Source organism: Molothrus ater, chromosome 17 (assembly GCF_012460135.2).
Source record: "Molothrus ater isolate BHLD 08-10-18 breed brown headed cowbird chromosome 17, BPBGC_Mater_1.1, whole genome shotgun sequence".
Lineage (NCBI taxonomy): Eukaryota > Metazoa > Chordata > Aves > Passeriformes > Icteridae > Molothrus > Molothrus ater.
Window position 1 is genome coordinate 2,023,702 of NC_050494.2, and position 18,449 is coordinate 2,042,150.

The following is an 18,449-nucleotide window of genomic DNA, read 5'->3' on the forward strand; positions in this document are numbered from 1 at the left end:
CAGTCTTCTATAAATCCTGAATTTGCAGGAGACACTGCCAAGTAATTTGGGTTCCAAATTAACACTTTTTGCTTCAGGATCTTCCCGTGCCCTTCCTCTGCTGGCAGCGTTGGTGACCTGGGGGGACACCTGGTGCTGTCCTCGCTGGGTTTTGTGTAGAAGTTCTTCCAGCTGGGAATGCAGATGGGGAGTGAAGGTCCCCCCTGGGTTGCACAAGTGGGGACAGTTGTCACTTGGTTGCCAAAATGTCCCAGGGGGAGGGAAAGGTGCAGCAGCTCAGGGCCCCGGGCACCCACCCCTGCGGGTCAGGGGAGCTGGGCCTTCTGAAGGCAATACAGCAAACACCACAACTTGAAGGGTTTCTACTAAGTTTTAACCTTTGTATGTTAACACAGAGCACAGTATTGCTGGGGAGTCACTCACTTGCTATTTGAAAACTTTGACAGCGCTGTAAGGTGAAAAATCAAGGTTTTATGGTTGGTTTCTTAAAAGCATTTTGAATTTCAAGTGAGCTATAACAATGTTGGATGTATCTTAAAGTGAATAAAGCCAGGATCAGTGCCTCTTGTAACATTATTGTTGTATTCTTGTTTCTTCCTCTGGCAAAGAGTCTCCTGTTGGGAGTTAAACCTTGCAGAAGTGAGAGTTGCCTTTTTGTTTTGGTGACTTGCTGGTGGGGCACCCTGAAATAGCTGAAGAGCAATGATACTTTGTTTTTAAATGCTTGTTTTTCCCTGGGTCAAATACCTTTAACATACTTTAAAAAATACAGCGTGGCCTTGAGCTGCTGCTGTATTTCAGTGCTTTAAATGAAAAGTTTGATTTAATGAAATATCATCAAAAAGATCCAAGTTAATAAAAGACTAAGTCATTGTTCCAACCTCTCAGCTGTGAGCTCTGCCTTGCAGGAGAGTTTCAGAGGTGGAATTTGTAGATGTGCTTTGAAACCCTGAAGCTGTGCATGAAACCCTGAAGGCTTTTAATGACTGATATTTGAGTGCAGCATCTTGAGCTGTAGGCTCAGATCCTGCTGTGGAATAAGAATAACCTCACTAATGCAGGAAATGCCTGTCTAGGAGCAGATATCAGTTGGGGCTTATTTTTTTTTAGGAAAAAACTTCACAGTACATTCAAATAATGTTGTTTGAACACAAATGCCTCATGCTGCTCGTGAGGCTGATGAGAGTTTGAAGTGCAGTTGTGTTCAGAGGCAAAAAAGTTTTCATTTGAGCTGGCTGTGAGAAAGCAGCTTAGGGTTGGAGTTCTTCACAGAGGAGCTGAGGTTCCCTGTGTCTGTGTGCAGATACCCTTTTGGAGGCAGAGCTGGTTTTGTCCATGTGTTTTTTCTCTCAGCTGAAAATTGGCTGTGTGGAGATGTGGGAGCCAGATTTTAGGTACTGAAAGTCCCTGAGTTGAACAACAGCTGGGCTGCTCCTCTCCGTGGCTTTTGCCATGCCCAGTTCTCCACCTGATCCAAGAATCTGAGCATGCAGGGCTGTTCCTTCCCAGCAGTGGGGGTGAAACATCTTCCAGCCCAGCCCATCCAAGAGAAACTCACCTGAGACTTGTCCCTAGAGGTACTGGGAGAGCAGAATTGCTGTTGTGCTCGTCAGCCTGAGCTCACTGATGCCTTGGAAGAACAATCTCTTGATCCCCTTTACTTCTGCCAGGATGTGCTTTTATCTCCACTGTCAGGTGGTTGCAGCTCAAGGGGTTGGGGACCTTGCTCGTGTCCCTGAAGTAACCAGGGAAATGGGAACACCTCATCCCCTAATGGAGCACAAATCCAGGGGGATCAGCTGCCCTGGGGCTCCTGTGCTTCTGTTCTGCTGAAATCACTGGTGGCTGCTGTGAAAATCAGTGAGAATAAACCCCATTGCTGGGAGCTTCTGGCCAGAGTAAGAATTTAACCATTTTTGTAACCACAGCTGGTGTAAAGGAGGAGCATTTATGAGATGGCTCCATGGAGAGCTGGGAGCTCCTGGTTGGTGACATTGTGACATTGTGCAGTGTGTCCTTCGGGCATGGCCACCACACCCCGAGAGCTGGGGCTTGAGGCAGCTCTGGGGCAGCTTCTCAGGGAGACTGGGGCCACCTGGGGTTGTCAGCAGGGGGAGGAAAAAGCAGATTTTCAAAGCTGCTGCTACCAGGACAGGGTTTGTCACAAACTGCAGGGGGTGTTGAGCTTTAACCAGGTGAAAGGACCCGTGGTGGTGGCTGGGGGGAGGCACAGGAATAGAAACAGGAAGTTGCTGGAAATCAAGAAAATGGGAAGATGAGTGTGATGCTGACAGCTGAGAATGATTAGAATTTATCTGTTCACCTTGTAAATAACATTTCTCCAGCTCTCTGTTCTGCCCCTGTGCTCAGTTTTCCCCTAGAGGATTATTCCAGATTACTGGAATAGTATCCAAGAAGGTGAGAGGCCAGGCTGTGAGAAGGATTTGAGCACAGACCTTGAACAGAAATCAGTGGCTGCACGAGAATGCAGCAGTTCAGATTCAGTCTGGATGGAGAGCAAACGGCAAAGCCTCTGCAGCTCCTAAAAGAATTGCTGAATTTTCTTTCTGAGTTCTTCCTGCTGTGGTGAAGCTCAGTGCCTTGTTGAGGAGCCAGGTCACAGGGGAATCAGGGCAAGCCTGTCCTGCTAAAAACCTTTGCTGGATTTTGCAGCAGTGCCAGCAGGCCCACAGCTGGAGTCTGCAGAGGGTTGCATTCCCTCAGTGCCCATGGGAGCAGCCAGGCTTGGGCTGCACCTGCCTGGCTCTGCCCCTCATTCTGCTCCCTGCATTTGGAGCACAGCTGGCAGTGCACAGCTTGCTCTGCTGCCAGGGCTTTGTCCACCCTGCGACAACTCCAGTGGCTGCAGTTTGGGTTATTGTGGGTGAACAGTGATATCCTATAGCAGAAAAAGGAGCACAATTCCATGTGTCCTTTCCCTCAGATGCAGGAGCTGAGGGGGCAGAAAGGTTGCTCTGATCAGTTGCTTAAATGATCTCGTGACTGGAGGAGGAAAAAGGCTTTTGGGAAGACATTACCTGGCTATATCTTCCTTCTAAAGTCAAACAGATTTTCTCCTAAAGAAAAACAAGTTCAGGGGCTGGTGCTGATCCTTAACACACATATCTCACCTGGACAAGCCTCTGCTTTGAGGGGACCTCACCTGGCTTCAGTCCCTGGGCTAACAAACAAGTTTGGTGTTTGCAGCTCCTTCATTATCTTAACTTTTTTTAGTCATGATTTTAGCTCTTTATTTTATCTATTTCAGTGATGAAGACAGGGCAGTGCCATCATTCAGCCAGTCTTTAGTTTTTAGAAAAAGCCTGAAGAGCTTTTCCTGTAGGTGTTTCACCAGATGTGGATATAGATAAGCTCTACAGAAACATTCACAGAGGTATCACAGCATAACCCTTACACTCTCACATATCCTTGATACAGAATGGCTGTCAGTCTGTCCCAAGCCCAAGGCAGCAGTTCTTTATACAGAAGGAGAAATTCCAGCTGGCCCTGGAAATGTGTTGCTGCCCAGCAAACCCAAGGAACTCAAGGATTTTTCTCACCAGAAGAAAAATCCTTCCTTACTTCCCTCTGCTCTTGTCTGTATGGACACACTCAGTCCTTGCTGTTCCATCCTTTTTTCCTTTTGGCACATTGCAAAATTCTGGAATAAAGCAGTCACCACTTTACCTCTGTGTTGGGAAGCATTTTTCTGCTCAGCACCCACCAGAAATGTGTGGTACCTCTGTCCCTCCCTGTTCAGCCCACTGCACCCCCACAGTGATCTCTGGGCTCACAGAAATTCTGCTTTTTCTAACAGAAGCAGCATCCTTAATTCTACATTCCATAGTAAAGCAAATCACTTTTAAAATCCACTGTTTCTTCCCCCAGGCCTGCTTTGGGTAATTATGCCATAAGTTTGGTGCATTTCTTTCTTCAGTGTGAGAGCACTGCACTGGCACTGTGGAAGCAGTTTGTGACCTGCTTGTCACCAGTGCAGGTGCTTTATTACAGGGAGGAAATCTAGATGTGATTCATTTTGAAAATAAGGCACAGAAGGCCAATAAAAAATAAATGTTCAGTTACATTTTTTGTTTTGTGGACTGAAATGTCTCTATGCTGCTCATGGCCCTCAGAACCTGCTGCAGGCCTTGTGCTGTGTTTTTGTTCAGCACCAAAATTACCATTTTTCCACCAAGGTGGCAAAAAATTAAGTTCTGAGAAATGTGAGCTCATCTGAAATGAAGCTTAAAACATTTTTCTTTGCTGCCTTGTCCCCACCCTCCCTGACACCCTCAGACAAGAGAGGAAGGAGTGGTTGTTTTCTTTATTCTTCTGAAGGAGCTGTCTGGGGTTCTCCTGATGTGGTGATTTGGGCTCCAGGTGTGGCTGTTGAGGTTCCCTGGTGGTGGGAAAGCCCTTGCTTGGGGCTGCCGGTGGAGTTTCAAATATTGCACCCATGGCAGTTTGGTTTTAATTCCAGACCTTCTCCACTTGCCCAAAATTCATTTAAACAATCTGCTGAAGCACATTGTTTCCCTCTACTCTTTGTTCCGGATGAGGGAGGTGGCCTTTCTTTAAATCCTGCCCCTGGCCAAGAACATCCCTGGGCTTGAGGAAGGTGGAGTGTGCTGGGGCTGGAGCCCCTCTGTCCCTCTGGAGGTGCTGTGGGCACAGAGGCCACTCCTGAGCTGGCCCAAAGCCACACAGGGGCTGCTCTGGCCTGTGGGGACAGCAGGGAGGGCTGGGCTGGAGCACAGGGTGGGGCTGTCCCAGCTGAGCTGCCAGACCTGGCTCAGGCTCACCCAGCTCTGAGCAAACCCATGGGGTGCTGGGGCTCTGCACCCTTGGGCCCGGGCCAGCCTGGCAGAGGCAACAATTCCCCTGCCAGGGAGGAATCTGGGCAAGGAAAGGTGCTGAGCTCGGGGTTTTCCTGCTGGACCAGTGCAGGGAGTCCATCCTGCCACATGCCCTCTGTGCAGGGCACTCCCAGTGTGGCTGAGTCCTTTGGCACCACTGTCCCCATCCCAGGCCTGGGGGTGTTTTCCTGCCAGAGGATGGAGGAGCTCCACCAGGAGCTTCTGGGGCTCTTGGCCACATCTCCACATGCAAAACTTTATTGAGAATGATGCCTGGTGAAGGCTGACCTAGAACAGAGACTGGACAGAGCTAAAGAATAAAGCAGGGATTTATTAGGAGGTTTTTGGGCAGCACAAACCAAAATGGCCCCAAAATGCACGGCCGGGCACGGGGTCTCTCCCTTGGATCAGTTCTGCTCCATTTGCACCTTGCAGTTCATTGTCCCATTCCAGCTTTAGCCCCTGCAGTCCTACCCTGCTTGTTTTTCTCTCTCCAGCCCACGGGGTTTGTGCTCTTGGGCTGAGATTTGGATCATTTGTCCTTGGTGCCCAGCTGGAGCAGGAATTGTTTTGTCTCCCTGCTCTGTGCACAGAGCTCACCATCCCATAATGTGAAGCTCAGACCCATACACTAAAGCAGCACAGAATCTGAAAAATAGAAAAGCTAAACCTGAGGTATCAAGAAGAGGGAATTGAAGCTCCTGCAGTTAACAAGAACACAATCCAGGAGGGACACCAGACACAGCAAGTGACTCTCACAAAGTCCCCAAAGGACAGTCCTGTTACAGCTGCAGTAACTGAAATGTTCCCCAAGTGCTGCACAGCCTGAACTGTGATGCTCATCAAAGTCAATGGGAGTTAATAAAGTCAGGGGGGGTTCTGTTGTATCTCCTGACTCAGACTGAAGGAATGATTGCAGGCATTTTGGTCCCAGTGGTTGTTTGTCCATGCCCATGGAAGGAGCATTTGGGACTGGAGGAACCCTGCTCTGCTGCTCTAATCTTGTGCAGGGCAGTGAGGGGAAACCAGAGCACCAAAGCTTCCTGCACATCTGCTGCCATGCCATGCCATCCCATTCCATCCCATCCCATGCCATGCCATCCCATGCCATCCCATCCCATGCCGTTCCATGCCATCCCATCCTATTCCATCCCATCCCATGCCATTCCATGCCATCCCATCCCATGCCAGGCCATTTAACCCAAATGGTGTCAGCAGCCCCAGACATTCCCATTCCTTGCAGAGATGCAGGCAAGGCAGCAGGGACAGACTCTGAGGGTGTTTCTAAGCAAGACCAGGCTGCTTTTGCCACCGATGGGATGGGAGCAAACAGCAGCACAAGTGAGAAGCCAGGTGAGGTCCAGGACACTTGGGAATGGGATCTTCCCTCTGTGGGTGGTGGGGAAAGTCTTTCACAAAAGTTTTCTTTCTTTTTTTTTCAAGCTCCCACCATGGCAGCTGCGTATGTTCAGTTGAGCTGCTCAGTTCATGCTGGTCACTTTTCTTCAGAACATGCACTTGTGGAATTAATTGTTGCTGTGGGGTTGTTCTGGAGAGAATGGACTGGCCCAACCCTTGCCTTCCCACATCCCAGCAGGGCAGGGACAATTTCCAGGGAGCCTTGGGGACACTGGACCCTGGAAAAGGAGGTTGAATGCAAATAGGGTGGGAGCCTTTACATTCCTTCAAGAGCTAAGGAGGTCTGACACATCTTTTTATGTCATGGACGTTTAAAGGGCCTTGGGGAGGACCACACCTCTATCAGAAAGGACAGCCCTAAAGGGCCAGGAGCTGGCTGTGCCTGCGAGCCAAAAGAGGAGATGGGGCTGCGTGGAACTAAGGAGAAAAGAAGAATTCTTGACTTTTGGAAGAACAGGGAGGCAATTCAGAACAACTACAAGGGTGTGTTGTGGGGGTTATGCAGGGAGGAAATAAGAAGGGGAAAAGCTCAACTTGAACTTATCTGGTTACTGCCATAGAAGACAATAAAAAATGTGGTTGTAAATACATCAGCAACAAGAGTAGGGCTAAGGAGAATCTCTCTCCTTTCTGGGATGTGGCTAGGGGCTGGTCTCTTTTCCCACCTATCAAGGGATAGGACAAGAGGAAATGGCCTCAGGTTGTGCCAGGGGAGGTTTACGCTGGGTATTATGGAGAATGTCATTTTGTGGTGGTCAGGAATGGGAACAGCTGCCCAGGGCAGTGGTGGAGTCCCCATCCCTGGAGGGGTTTAAAAGAGGTGATGTGGCACTTGGGGACATTGGGATGGCCTTGGCAGAGCTGGGGAAGCTGGGCTGGGTGGCCTTGCAGGGCTTTTCCAGCCTAAATGGGTCTGAGGGAAAACCTGCTCAGAGCAGGGTGACCCCTCTGGGCCTCCATTCCTCTCCTGACAGAGCAGAGGAGCCAGCAGGGAGCTCTGCAGGTGCTTTATGGCCCACAGGGTGATGGAGAGGTGGGGGTGTCCCCCACTGCCCCCTCAGCTGGGCTCTCTGCAGGCTCAGACAGACAACACTGAGCACCAAAACAGAACTCATTGCCTTGGGCCCCCCCTGCAGCCAAGGGCAGAGTGAACTGCCCTGCAGGGCCTGCTCAGAGCTTCCCAGGACCCTCCAAAGTCATGAACAAAAGCCAAGCAGCTCTTTGCTGTCTGTGCTCCAAGGCTGGGCTGCAGGGAGCCCCTGAGGAGGCCCTCAGCTCTCACAGCTGGGCACATGGCTCAGCACACTGAAGCTTGGGCTCATTCCCATCTTTTTGACAGCCAGTTTGACTTGGTTTGGTTTTGGGGCTTTCCCCCCCCTGCTGCTGTTCCTCCTTCCAGACACAAAGACACCCAGCCTGATGCTGCTGCTGTCCCCCCTTGGAGGGAGCTGCTGGCAGGACAGATGGACAGGTGGCTGCTCAATCATCTCACCAGAAACTCACCAGTTTTGCTCTCCAGGGCTGGATGGTGGCTCAGCCACAAAGAACCCATCCAGGGTGGATGGGCCTTGGAGAAAGCTGGTCCAGAGGAAGGTCCCCAGGAGATGATCTTTAAGGTCCTTTCCAACCCAGCCATTTGGGGTCACTGGTCCCTCCTGACATGCTCTGGTGTCACCCAGAGCAACACCTGCTCAAGGAGCAGATTTTAGCACTGCTGGCTTGTACAGCCTGGCAAAGCAGCCAGACTTTTCCAGTCTGTTATGAGCTGGACCAGTGATAAATCCAGAGATTAAAGGCCTGGATTTGGCCCCTGCTCTCCTGCATGAAAGAAGTTTCCAAACCTCCAGGGAAAACCCCAGAACTCCTGTGAACACAGATGTTCTGCTCAACCCAGTGGGATATACCTTGGGCAAAGGAAAGTAAATCCTGCAGGGAGAGTGAGGCTTGGAAAAGGAAAAAAGACTTGTCTGAAACAGAAGAAACAAGTGTGTGTGTATGGCAGAGAGAAGAGAGGGGAAGCAAATTAGATTTCTTTCTTTTATTATACAGGACTGTATGTACAAGGTCACCTCTCCCAAACAGCAGCAGCACAGTCAGTTCACAGCCAAGCCTGCAGCTCATCTCTCCAGGCCTGGAGAACAGCTCAGGAAAACTCAGTGCAGACCTTGCACAGGAACTGGGCAAGGGCAGGGCAAGCACGGGGCTCCCTCCAACCCCTCCTCAAGCAGCCCAAACTAAGAAATGCAAAGAAAACTTTGTGCTTCAAGAGCCAAGCGTGCTCCAGGATGGCCCCAGGGGCAGGGAAGCGTCACCCCTGGAGCTGCTTTCCCTTCACCCTTCCAAGAGATGCTGTGGATGAGGTTGGAGCACTCAGCACCACCCAGGTGTTGTGACTGGCCAGGGGGAACGTATGGACTCTGCTCTGGGTTTCAAGCACTGCTGTGTGTGTGGGACCTGGAGGGGAAGGGGCAGGCAGGACACACCAGGTGTGAGTAAAGTGCTGTGTGAGGTTCAGCCCCCGGGAAAACGGGAGGAGCCCAGGAAGGACAAAGGAGGAGAGAAAAACGGGAGGAGCCCAGGAAGGACAAAGGAGGAGAGAAAAACGGGAGGAGCCCAGGAAGGACAAAGGAAGAGAGAAAAACGGGAGAGGCCCAGAAAGGACAAAGGAGGAGAGAAAAACGGTGTGGGGGTCCCAGGAGGAGCCCTCTGCCCCCAGCAGGGGCAGGGCACAGCAGCTGGGAGCTGGGGAGGTGCTGCACAGCCACAGTGCCCAGGGCATTCCCTGTGCCCAGCCTCGGGCATGCTGTCACCACGGAGCTCAGGCAGGAGCAGGGAGGTCACACCACGCTCCTGACGTGCCCTGACTGGGGCAGGAGGAGGTGTGGGCAGCCAGGGAGGGTCTCTGGCTCCAGGCTGTAGGAGTTGGGTGCTCCACATCCCTTCCAGGAGCAGCTGGTCCAAGGAAAGGGTCTCGTCCACTGCCCTCACTCTGCTGAGGGTTGCTCAGCCCTGACACGGTGGAGAATGAGGACACCAAACCACTCAGGGTGGTGGTGTCTGCTTGCTCTCTCCTGCTTGGGATCACTGGATTTCCTGCAGCTTCCTCTCCCCTTCCCTCCTCAAGCAGCTTCCCAGAGCACAGCAGCTGCTCCAGCAGCGACTCCTTTGCACCTGGAGGTGCCTGTGGACACACAGCAGCTGATGGGGCACAGAGAGGAGGCAGGAGGTGGCTGAGCTGGAGGACAGCTCCCCCACAGCCTCTGACCAACAGCACCTTCAGCACAAGAACACAAACTGTCCAGACTGACACGCTTCTCTTCCCTCAGTAGGAAATGCTCTGGCTCTCACCTCACACAGGAAAAATGTCTTTATTGGGCTGGGCTGAGCTCTCTCTGCTCTCCTGCAAGCAGCTCTAGAACACCTCTGGCTGCCCTGGGGACACACCTGCTCTCTGTGGTGGCTCTGGGCTGTGCAGAGCTCCTCTGCTGGCTGCAGAGCTCCAAATCCATTGCAGGGGTGGTGGGGATCTGCTGGGAGGATGAGTTTTCTTTGCCTTTGCTTTACAGATGGATGGAAGATGTTGGGCCATGTTTCTCCTTTGAATGCCAGGTAGAGATGACAGCAGCACTTCCATTCAGCTTGCCTTGCTCAACGTGCCAGGACAGGGTTCAGCCTCGTGCTTTCCTCACACTGTTGCTCACAGCTGCAAGGAGAGAAGGGGGAGCTACAGCACTGTCCTTGAACCCCAGAGATTTGTCACTCAGGAAAGGGGGTGAAGGGCTGGCCAGTGACCCAGCTGAGCAGCCAAGCTCCATGCTAGGAAAACACAGAGGATCAGTGGGAAAGAGCCTCTCCTGAAGCAGCAACCCCCCAGGCCCAAGAGGCACAGAAGGAGAGCTCTGGCTCCATCAGCAGCACGGGCTGTACCTGGTTACTGTAGCCTGGCATCCTCCACGTCTGTGTAATGGCTGTTCTCCTGCAGGGAAAAGGGAACCACAAACAGTGAATCACCCTGTGTCCCTCCTGCCCTGCCTGGGACACTGGGACAGCTCCCATGTGGTCACCAGCTGGTCCCTGCTGTGGGAGAGCAGTGCCAGGGGGCTCATTGTGATGGACGAGCTACAGAACACACCTGGCAAAAACACCAACTTCCTCTGGCTCCTGATTCTGAAATGGCTCTGCCAAACAGACCTGGGGTGTGCAATTCCCTCCAGGGCTTGGAAGTAACAGAATCACAGACTCATTCAGATTGGAAAAGACTTCCAAGATCATCAAGTCCAACCATTAACCCAGCACATCCATGTTCACTTCCCAGCTGTTCCAATGCCTGACCACCCTTTCAGTGAAGAAATTTCCCTGATCTCCAGTCTAAACCTCTCCTGGCACAGTTTGAGGCCATTTCCTCTGATCCTGTTTCTGTTGCCTGGAATTGCCCAGTGCTGCCAAGGTGCCTCAGTCCATGAAGGCAAATCAGTGTCCTGATTCTGCTGCTGAGCACAGGAACTGGTCCCAATTTGCAGCAGAACTCATGATCCAGAATGGTAACACTCATCCAGCACTCCAAAGGCCACAATAAAGGCCTTTATAATAGTAATGGTGCTGAATTGCTCCCTAAGCAGGGCTTTGGAAAGCACAGCATGTGTTTGGATGCCTTGATGGTCTTGGAATTGTTTTCCAGCCTTTATGGCTCTCAGTGGAATCTGCTCCTGGAGCTGCTGTGCAGAGCAGCAGCACTGGGGAATGGAGTGCTCACAGTGGTGTTTAACCTCCTGCACAGGGTGGGGATCTCAGGGATGGAAATGGATCCAGGAGTTCTCAGCAGGGGACACAAGGGGCTCCAGAGGGAAAGGAAAGGGACCAGGCTCTGCCTGAGAGGCAGGGGAGGTGCCTTGCTCAGGGCAGGATCAGGGTGACACCCAGCTGGTGACACCGTGGCAGGCACCCCCTGCACCCCACTGGGGCAGAGACCCCCGGGGAACCTGCACCCCCCTGGCACTGGGGGAGGAGCAGGCATGGAGCAAGAAACAGAAGACTTTGGGACAGCACCCAGAGTAAGTTCTGACCCAGCTGAGCAGGGGAGGCTTTGTTCTGGTTCCTGATGGCCAAGAGCACCTGGTCAGGGATGTGAAGGTAGAGAGAAGCCTTGGCTGCAGAGCCATGGCACTGTGAACATGAGCACCCCAGAGAAGTGACCAACACCAAGAGCAGGATCAGACCCCTGAACCTGAGAGAGCAGATTTGGGCTTGTTCAAGGATCTGCTTGGTAAAATCCCATCTGAGAGGTCCCTGGAGGCCAGGACATCCAGACTCCTCTGGTGTGAGACTTCAGTGGGCACCAGCACCAACCCCAAAAACTGTTTAGATGCAGTTGATCAAATGACCAAAACTGCATGAAACCAGAAGAAAATCTGACTGCAAATCAACCACAGTGTACTGTAAATACCAGGACACATCAGGAGTCCTTTAGCTTTCCCTCCAGAAATCCCTCCCTCTGTGTGCAGGGATCTCCCCTTGAGCAGGGCCATCCCCCAAGACACCCCTCAGCTGACACCAGGCATTGATGGGCTGGCAGGTGACATTTTTTGCACACATGTGACATTTAATACACAACAATCTTTGTATCCCCTACTAAATGTAATAAATAGTACTGACCACCAATCCAGCTGCACTTACTCTGAGTTTTCCATATCCAAATTTATGGCTCAGATCTCAATAAACTCCCTCAGCTCTGTCTGAGTGACCTCTGACTCTTCTCCTGCCACCCCCCTGCCCCTCAGAGCCAAAGGGGTTTAGGGACCCCACGTGGGTGCCATGTCCATGGTGACAGCCACACTGGGGTGTGGGATAAAGGAGTCACTCCTGGACCTGGGGGGACCTCAGGGCTGCTCAGTGCTGTGAGCTCTGCTGAGCTCCCTGCACACACTGCCCTGCCCAGCCAGAGCACTCGGGAGCCTGTCTGAGGCTGCCAGGGGAACATTTCTGGTCTCGATGCCACATCAGGACCAGGGAGCTCCAGAAAATAGAGATGTGAGCTGAAACAGTCATCTTTTTCTTCTCCTCTTAATGAGGACCAGCTCTTCCCAAACCACTGCCAGCAGGTGTCTCTCCAGTGTTTTCTTACCCCTGCAAAGGCAGAGAAGTGCACATTTTTTGTTGACAGGCTGTGTGCTTCTTTATCATCATTAACATCAGCAAGTTTCCCTCTAATGTCTACCATCTGTTTGCCCTGATGTAATTCAAGCCTGGCCTTCCTTTTCCTGGCACAGCTTGTGCCTTTCTTCTTCCCAGTGCCTGGAGTGACCTCTCTCCTCCAGCAGGGCTGAGGGACTCCAGCCATGAGGCCCCAGACCTGCAACAGCTCAAGGACCCTGTGCAGAGCCCTCACCCAGGGTGGCTCCAGCAGGACAGGGCAGGAGAGCCCAACCCAGCTGGGAATGTTTGGAGCTGGAGCAGTTTAAGGCTGTGGATATACAGTGTGGGCACCCAGGCATGGGGGTGAGGAAGAGGAGAGGGATGCTCAGCTTCATCCTCACTTCTGCTGCCACCAGTGCTGGGGTGGGGAGGGACTGGAGCTGTTCTGGGGCCACTCAGGGCAGGTCATGTCCTTCTACCCTGCTGCCCTCAGCCTGCATCTGGAGCTGATCCTGTTCTCAGCAGGGTTTTGGTTTGATAAATGGCTGCTAGTGCTGCCAGTGTTACCACAGTGCCAGTTCTGTACCCAAACACTGGGCTCCCATCCAAATGCACACATTTGTCTCTGGGCTCACCAGGAACGCCCCTGTTTGGGGCAGGACTAGGAGCAGTGGGGCTGCTGTGTCCCCACACATGGCTGGGGTCAGACCCTGGCCTGTACCATGGCACAAGTGCCTCTGGAGAGGGACTCTGGACAAGGGCCTGGAGGCACAGGACAAGGGGAAGGGCTTCATATTGCCAGAGCAGGGACAGATGGGATATTGGGAAGGAATTTCTCCCTGTGAGGGTGGGCAGGCCCTGGCACAGGTGCCCAGAGCTGCTGTGGCTGCCCCTGGATCCCTGGCAGTGCCCAAGGCCAGGCTGGACAGGGCTTGGAGCAGCCTGGGACAGTAGAAGGTGTCCCTGCCCATGGCAGGGGATGGAATGAGAAGTTCTCTAAGGTTCCTTCCAATCCAAACCCTCCTGTGTCTCCATGAACATCTGATCAGCTGCAGGGGCACTGCAAATGCAGCTCATCTAACTCAGCCTGTCCTTGTGGTGTGTTTAAATCCATCTAAGAATCACTTGGGAGCAGAGTGGATTGGTTTAAACCACTCCTAGCTGTGAAATCAAGGATAAATGTCTCCATTTCAAGAGCCAACCATGTTTCTTCAGCACCTCCACACGTTTGCATGTGCAGTGCTTCTGCAGGCTTGGAAGAACAAGTTGTGACAACAATCAGATTTAAACACTGCAATTTCTTTGGAGGATGGAAAAACTACTTTTCCTGGGGATGTGGCAAGTTCCAGTAAAGCTGTGCCCCCCTCCTTTGCTGCAGGGATGCATTGCCCAAGCTCTCTTACCAGTTCATCTTCACACTCCTCCCGTGCCAGCCCCTCCTCCTCGCCCTCGTCCCCGTTGAGCGGCTCCTCCGCGGTGGCCTCAGCCTCGGAGGCCGTGTCCTCCTGGGACACCTCACTCTTGCTGCTCTCCACCTTCTTCCGGGCCTCTGTGGGGACACAGCCACCTCAGGGATGGGGACAGGGACAGAGTGACCCTGGGGCGGGGATGGGAACAGAGACAGAGTGACCCTGGAATGGGGATTGGAACAGGGACAGACTGACCCTGGGCCGGGGATGGGGACAGAGACAGAGTGACCCTGGGGCAGGGATGGGAACAGGGACAGAGTGACCCTGGGGCAGGGATGGGAACAGGGACAGAGTGACCCTGGGTTGGGGATGGGAACAGGGACAGAGTGACCCTGGGGCAGGGATGGGAACAGGGACAGAGTGACCCTGGATTGGGGATGGGAACAGGGACAGACTGACCATGGGGCGGGGATGGGAACAGGGACAGAGTGACCATGGGTTAGGGATGGGAACAGGGACAGAGTGACCCTGGGGCAGGGATGGGAACAGGGACAGAGTGACCCTGGATTGGGGATGGGAACAGGGACAGACTGACCCTGGGTTGGGGATGGGAACAGGGACAGACTGACCATGGGTTGGGGATGGGAACAGGGACAGAGTGACCCTGGGGTGGGGATGGGAACAGGGACAGAGTGACCCTGGGTTGGGGATGGGAACAGGGACAGAGTGACCATGGGTTAGGGATGGGAAATGGAGCCACAGCCTGACACTGAGTCAGGGATGCCAACAGGGGACACAGGCTGACCCCTGGGCCAGGGCTGTTAATGGGGACCACAGCCTGACCCTGGGTCAGAGAGCCCACATCCATTGGGATGGGGGGAAATAATAATGGTGGGAATGCTTCCTGCCATGGGGAGTTCTGCTAATTTTGAGGAGGCAGCCTGGGACATCATGGAGAGGGCAGAGAAGGTTCTACATCCCCCAGCAGGATGGTGGGAGCCAGGGATAGGGATAAGCATAGGACAAGATAGGGATGGGGATAGGGATAGTATAGGGACAGGGACAAGGATAGGATAGGGATAGGGATTGGATAGGGGGGATAGGAATAGGGTGGGGATAGGGATGGGAATAAGAATAGGATATGGATTGGGACAGGGATATGGATGGGATGGCAATAGGAAAAGGGATAGGAAAGGGGTAGTGTAGAGTAAGAGGATATGGGTAGGACAGGGTAGGACATGGGATAGGATGGGATAGGAAAGGGATAGGAGAGGATAAAATGGAAAAAGGATAGGAAATGAATAGGAAAGCAATGGGAAAGAAATAGAATAGAATAGAATAATGATAGCATATGACAGAGTAAAATAGTAGAACAAAAAATGCAAACTAAAAAAATACAAGCTAAAAAAAAGGACAAAAGAAAAAAAAATCTCATCACTTTAACCCCCAATGCCACAATTTCAGGAATTTTGGTGTGTAATTTTGGCCTGTGATTCTACCCTGGAACCTGGGGGTTGACACTTCCCTGTCAGAGCCTGGAGGAATGTGTGATGCCCAAGGCCAGCCCCGAGGCATCCCCACCCCCACTGACCTGCAGACAGCTTCTGCTCCTCAGCAATCTGCTCCAGCCGGCCCAGGAGAGCATCGATGTTGGATTTGATCTGTGTCAGCTCCGTTTTGATTGTCTGCAGCTCGCTGCTCTTCACTGGGGGGAGGAAGGAAGGACAGGAAGGCACTCAGCGCCCTGCAGAGCAGCCCCACCCCACAGCCTGCCCAGGGCAGCTCCCTGAACAGGCAGGAAAAACAGGGAGAAGCCCAGGCTGGGAACTGGCAGGGAAGCTGCCCCCAAAAGAGCCCGGGTGCTGTGTCCAGGCAGGCTGCAGAGGCTGACCCCAGGCCTTGGCAGGCTCAGGCTGTACCTGCACTACAGCTCCTCCAGAACTTTACACTCACGTTTACGCTAAAAATTTGGAAAGCAAATCAAATCGTATCAAATTGGATCTTTTACCTTCTTGAAACATCCCTGGAACCCCAAGGAGAAGAGCTCCTTGGTTCTGTGAAATTGGATTTCTACGTTAATTTTAAATACACGGGAAGAAATCAGTCTAAAACTTTAAAAACGTTTCTCCCTATCACCTCGTATGTAAGAATCAAACCTTTTGGTACAATTACACTTCTGGCTGGCAGCCTTTCTAAATCCAGTAACGTGGCTGCCATCAGGAATGTTTTTAGTTTATAAAGATCAAGCCTGAGCCTTTTAGTGGCTGGAGTAGAACATATAAGCAGTTGTATCCCACAATAAATTCAGATTCTTTGACCAGTGTTCAAAATGCATATTTTATGATTGGCTTTTCACAAATATTAAAATGAATATTATATGTGTTATGTTAGAAAGTGATGCTGTATTAATTTTCTTAAGTAGTGTGTTAAATATAGTTTTAGGCTATAACATAAGGTTAAAATAGAAACTATGCTCTGTAGGATACTTTTTTTAAAGAAAGGACTTGCACTGAGATAGCAGCCACAGGACACCGAAATCTTTCAGAGAAAGAGAATTTATTGCCCTCTTATCAGAAGAAATGAACTTCTTCCTGCCTTGCTCAGCCCTGAAGATGCTGACACATTCAGAGGAAGAAGCTGACACTGCCCAGACAGAATCCTGTGTTTGAATGGAATTTATGCATCATGTATGAGGTGTATGAATGTGCAACAGGCTGTTGCTTTTAAGGGTTAATCTTCTGTTAACGTGGGTCCTTTTTCGGGCTTATTTTGCCTAGAAAAGGTACCTGGACTGTCCATAACTCTTTGTTTCTATTGTCTATATTGTCCTAAATCCAAATTGTTCCAAAATTTTTATTACTCTAATTAGATTGCTATTTTTACAACCATTTAATTACTATTAAACTTTTAACATTTTAAAAACAAGTGACTGGCATTTTTCACAACCAGCACACCGAATCCCCATCTCATCACCTTCCCCAAGCGCAGCTCCACAGCTGGGGCTGCTGTTCCCAGCTGTTCTGAGGTGGTTTTGGGAGCTCCCCATGAACCCTGAGCCTTTCAGTGGCTGGAGCAGAGTAAGTACATCAGCAGCAGTACCCCACAATGAATTTGGATTCTTTGACCAGCACACCAAATCCTCGTCTCATTGCTGACACCGCGCCTTCCCCAGGTGCGCCCCCACAGCTGGGCTGCTGCTCCCAGCTGTTCTGAGGTGGTTTGGGGAGCTCCCCATGAAGCCCGAGCCTTGTAGTGGCTGGAGTAGAATATATAAGCAGTTGTACCCCACAATAAATTCGGATTCTTTGACCGGCACACCGAATCCCCGTCTCATCGCCTTCCCCAGGTGCACCCCCGCAGCGGGGTTACTGTTCCCAGCCATTTTGAGGTGTTTTGGAGCTCGCCACGCTGTCCCCAGCCCTGGCCCACACTCACACTTGATCTTGGCCGAGCTGTTGGCGATGGCCGACCTGGCGAACAGCTTGACGGGCAGCGAGGCCTTGACGCGCCGCACCAGCGGGATGGAGACGCGCGGCCGCTTCACCGGCACCACCCGCGGCACCGGCGACACCCGGCCCCGGTACTCGAAAATCCTGAGGGGAAACGAGGGGAGGGGAGGCGGCTGCGGCTGGGGCTGGGGCTGGGGCAGCCCTGCCGAGCGGCGCCCCGGCCCGAGCCCCGCAGCCATCCCGGGGATTGGGGCCGTGGGATGGCACCCCACAGGCTGGGCTGGACACCCTGACCCTAAATCCCTCCTGCACCCAAACCCCTCCTTGCCCCCAACGCCCCCCCCCAAATTCCCTCCTTGCACCCAAATCCCTCCTGCCCCCAAACCCCTCCCACTCTCAAATCCTTCCTGCCCCCAAACCCCTCCTGCCCCTAAATTGGCCCTGCACCCAAATCCCTCCTGCCCCTAAATCCCTCCAGCTCCCAAACCTCTCCTGCCCCTAATTCCCTCCTTACACCCAAACCCCTCCTTCCCCCAAACCCCTCCTTACACCCCAACCTCTCCTGCCCCCAAATCACCCCTGCACCTAAATCCCTCCTGCCCCTAAATCGCCCCTTACCCCAAATCCCTCCTGCCCCTAAATCGCCCCTGCACCCAAACCCCTCCTGTCCCTAAATCGCGCCTGCACCTAAATCCCTCCTGCCTCTAAATCGCCCCTGCACCCAAACCCCTCCTGCTCTCAAATCCCCCCTGCCCCCAAATCCTTCCTGCACCCAAACCCCTCCTGCCCCCTGAGAGGAATGGCAGATTTATCTTTCCAAACAAGCTGTGGGTCTGCTGGTAGATAAAACCAGCACTGGGAGATAAAAGAAACAATGGGAAGGACTGCACTGATTGATGAATGGAAAAAGTTATTTGCCTTTACAAATGAACTGTAGGTTTGCTGATAAATGAAATTGGATATTGAAAGATGAAAGCAACAATGGGGAAGAAAACCCCCTAAATTTTATAAGAATTAAAAATTAAAAGGGAGGGTTATACATTAGATGGAAATCTTTGGTATCAGGTGTTTCAGTCTGTACTCCCAAGTACCTCAGCCAATGGGGAAAGAGAGAAGGGAAATGTGGCTGGAAATTGGGATAAAAAGGAGGCTGAGTCCTCCAAAAATTTGAGAGACCCCAGAGG

The 18,449-nt window shown here is 52.1% G+C and overlaps 1 protein-coding gene across 4 annotated transcripts in view; it reads right to left on the reverse strand.

The window, feature by feature from the left end:
* Positions 1-8,298: 8,298 nt before the first annotated feature.
* The window catches only part of RALY (RALY heterogeneous nuclear ribonucleoprotein), a 147,937-nt gene continuing 137,786 nt past the window's right edge, over positions 8,299-18,449 (reverse strand). For 3 of the 4 annotated variants that reach the window (XM_054516634.1, XM_036395772.2, XM_036395773.2), the window contains 5 exons: positions 17,252-17,409; positions 15,408-15,521; positions 13,811-13,956; positions 10,203-10,251; positions 8,299-9,978 (listed from right to left, as the gene is read on the reverse strand). In XM_054516634.1, the coding sequence (XP_054372609.1) occupies positions 10,207-10,251; positions 13,811-13,956; positions 15,408-15,521; positions 17,252-17,409 (463 nt within the window). In that variant the 3' untranslated portion in view covers positions 8,299-9,978; positions 10,203-10,206. Of the gene's footprint in view, positions 9,979-10,202; positions 10,252-13,810; positions 13,957-14,612; positions 14,789-15,407; positions 15,522-17,251; positions 17,410-18,449 lie in introns of those variants that run through there. The other variant, XM_054516635.1, reaches the window with a different exon arrangement.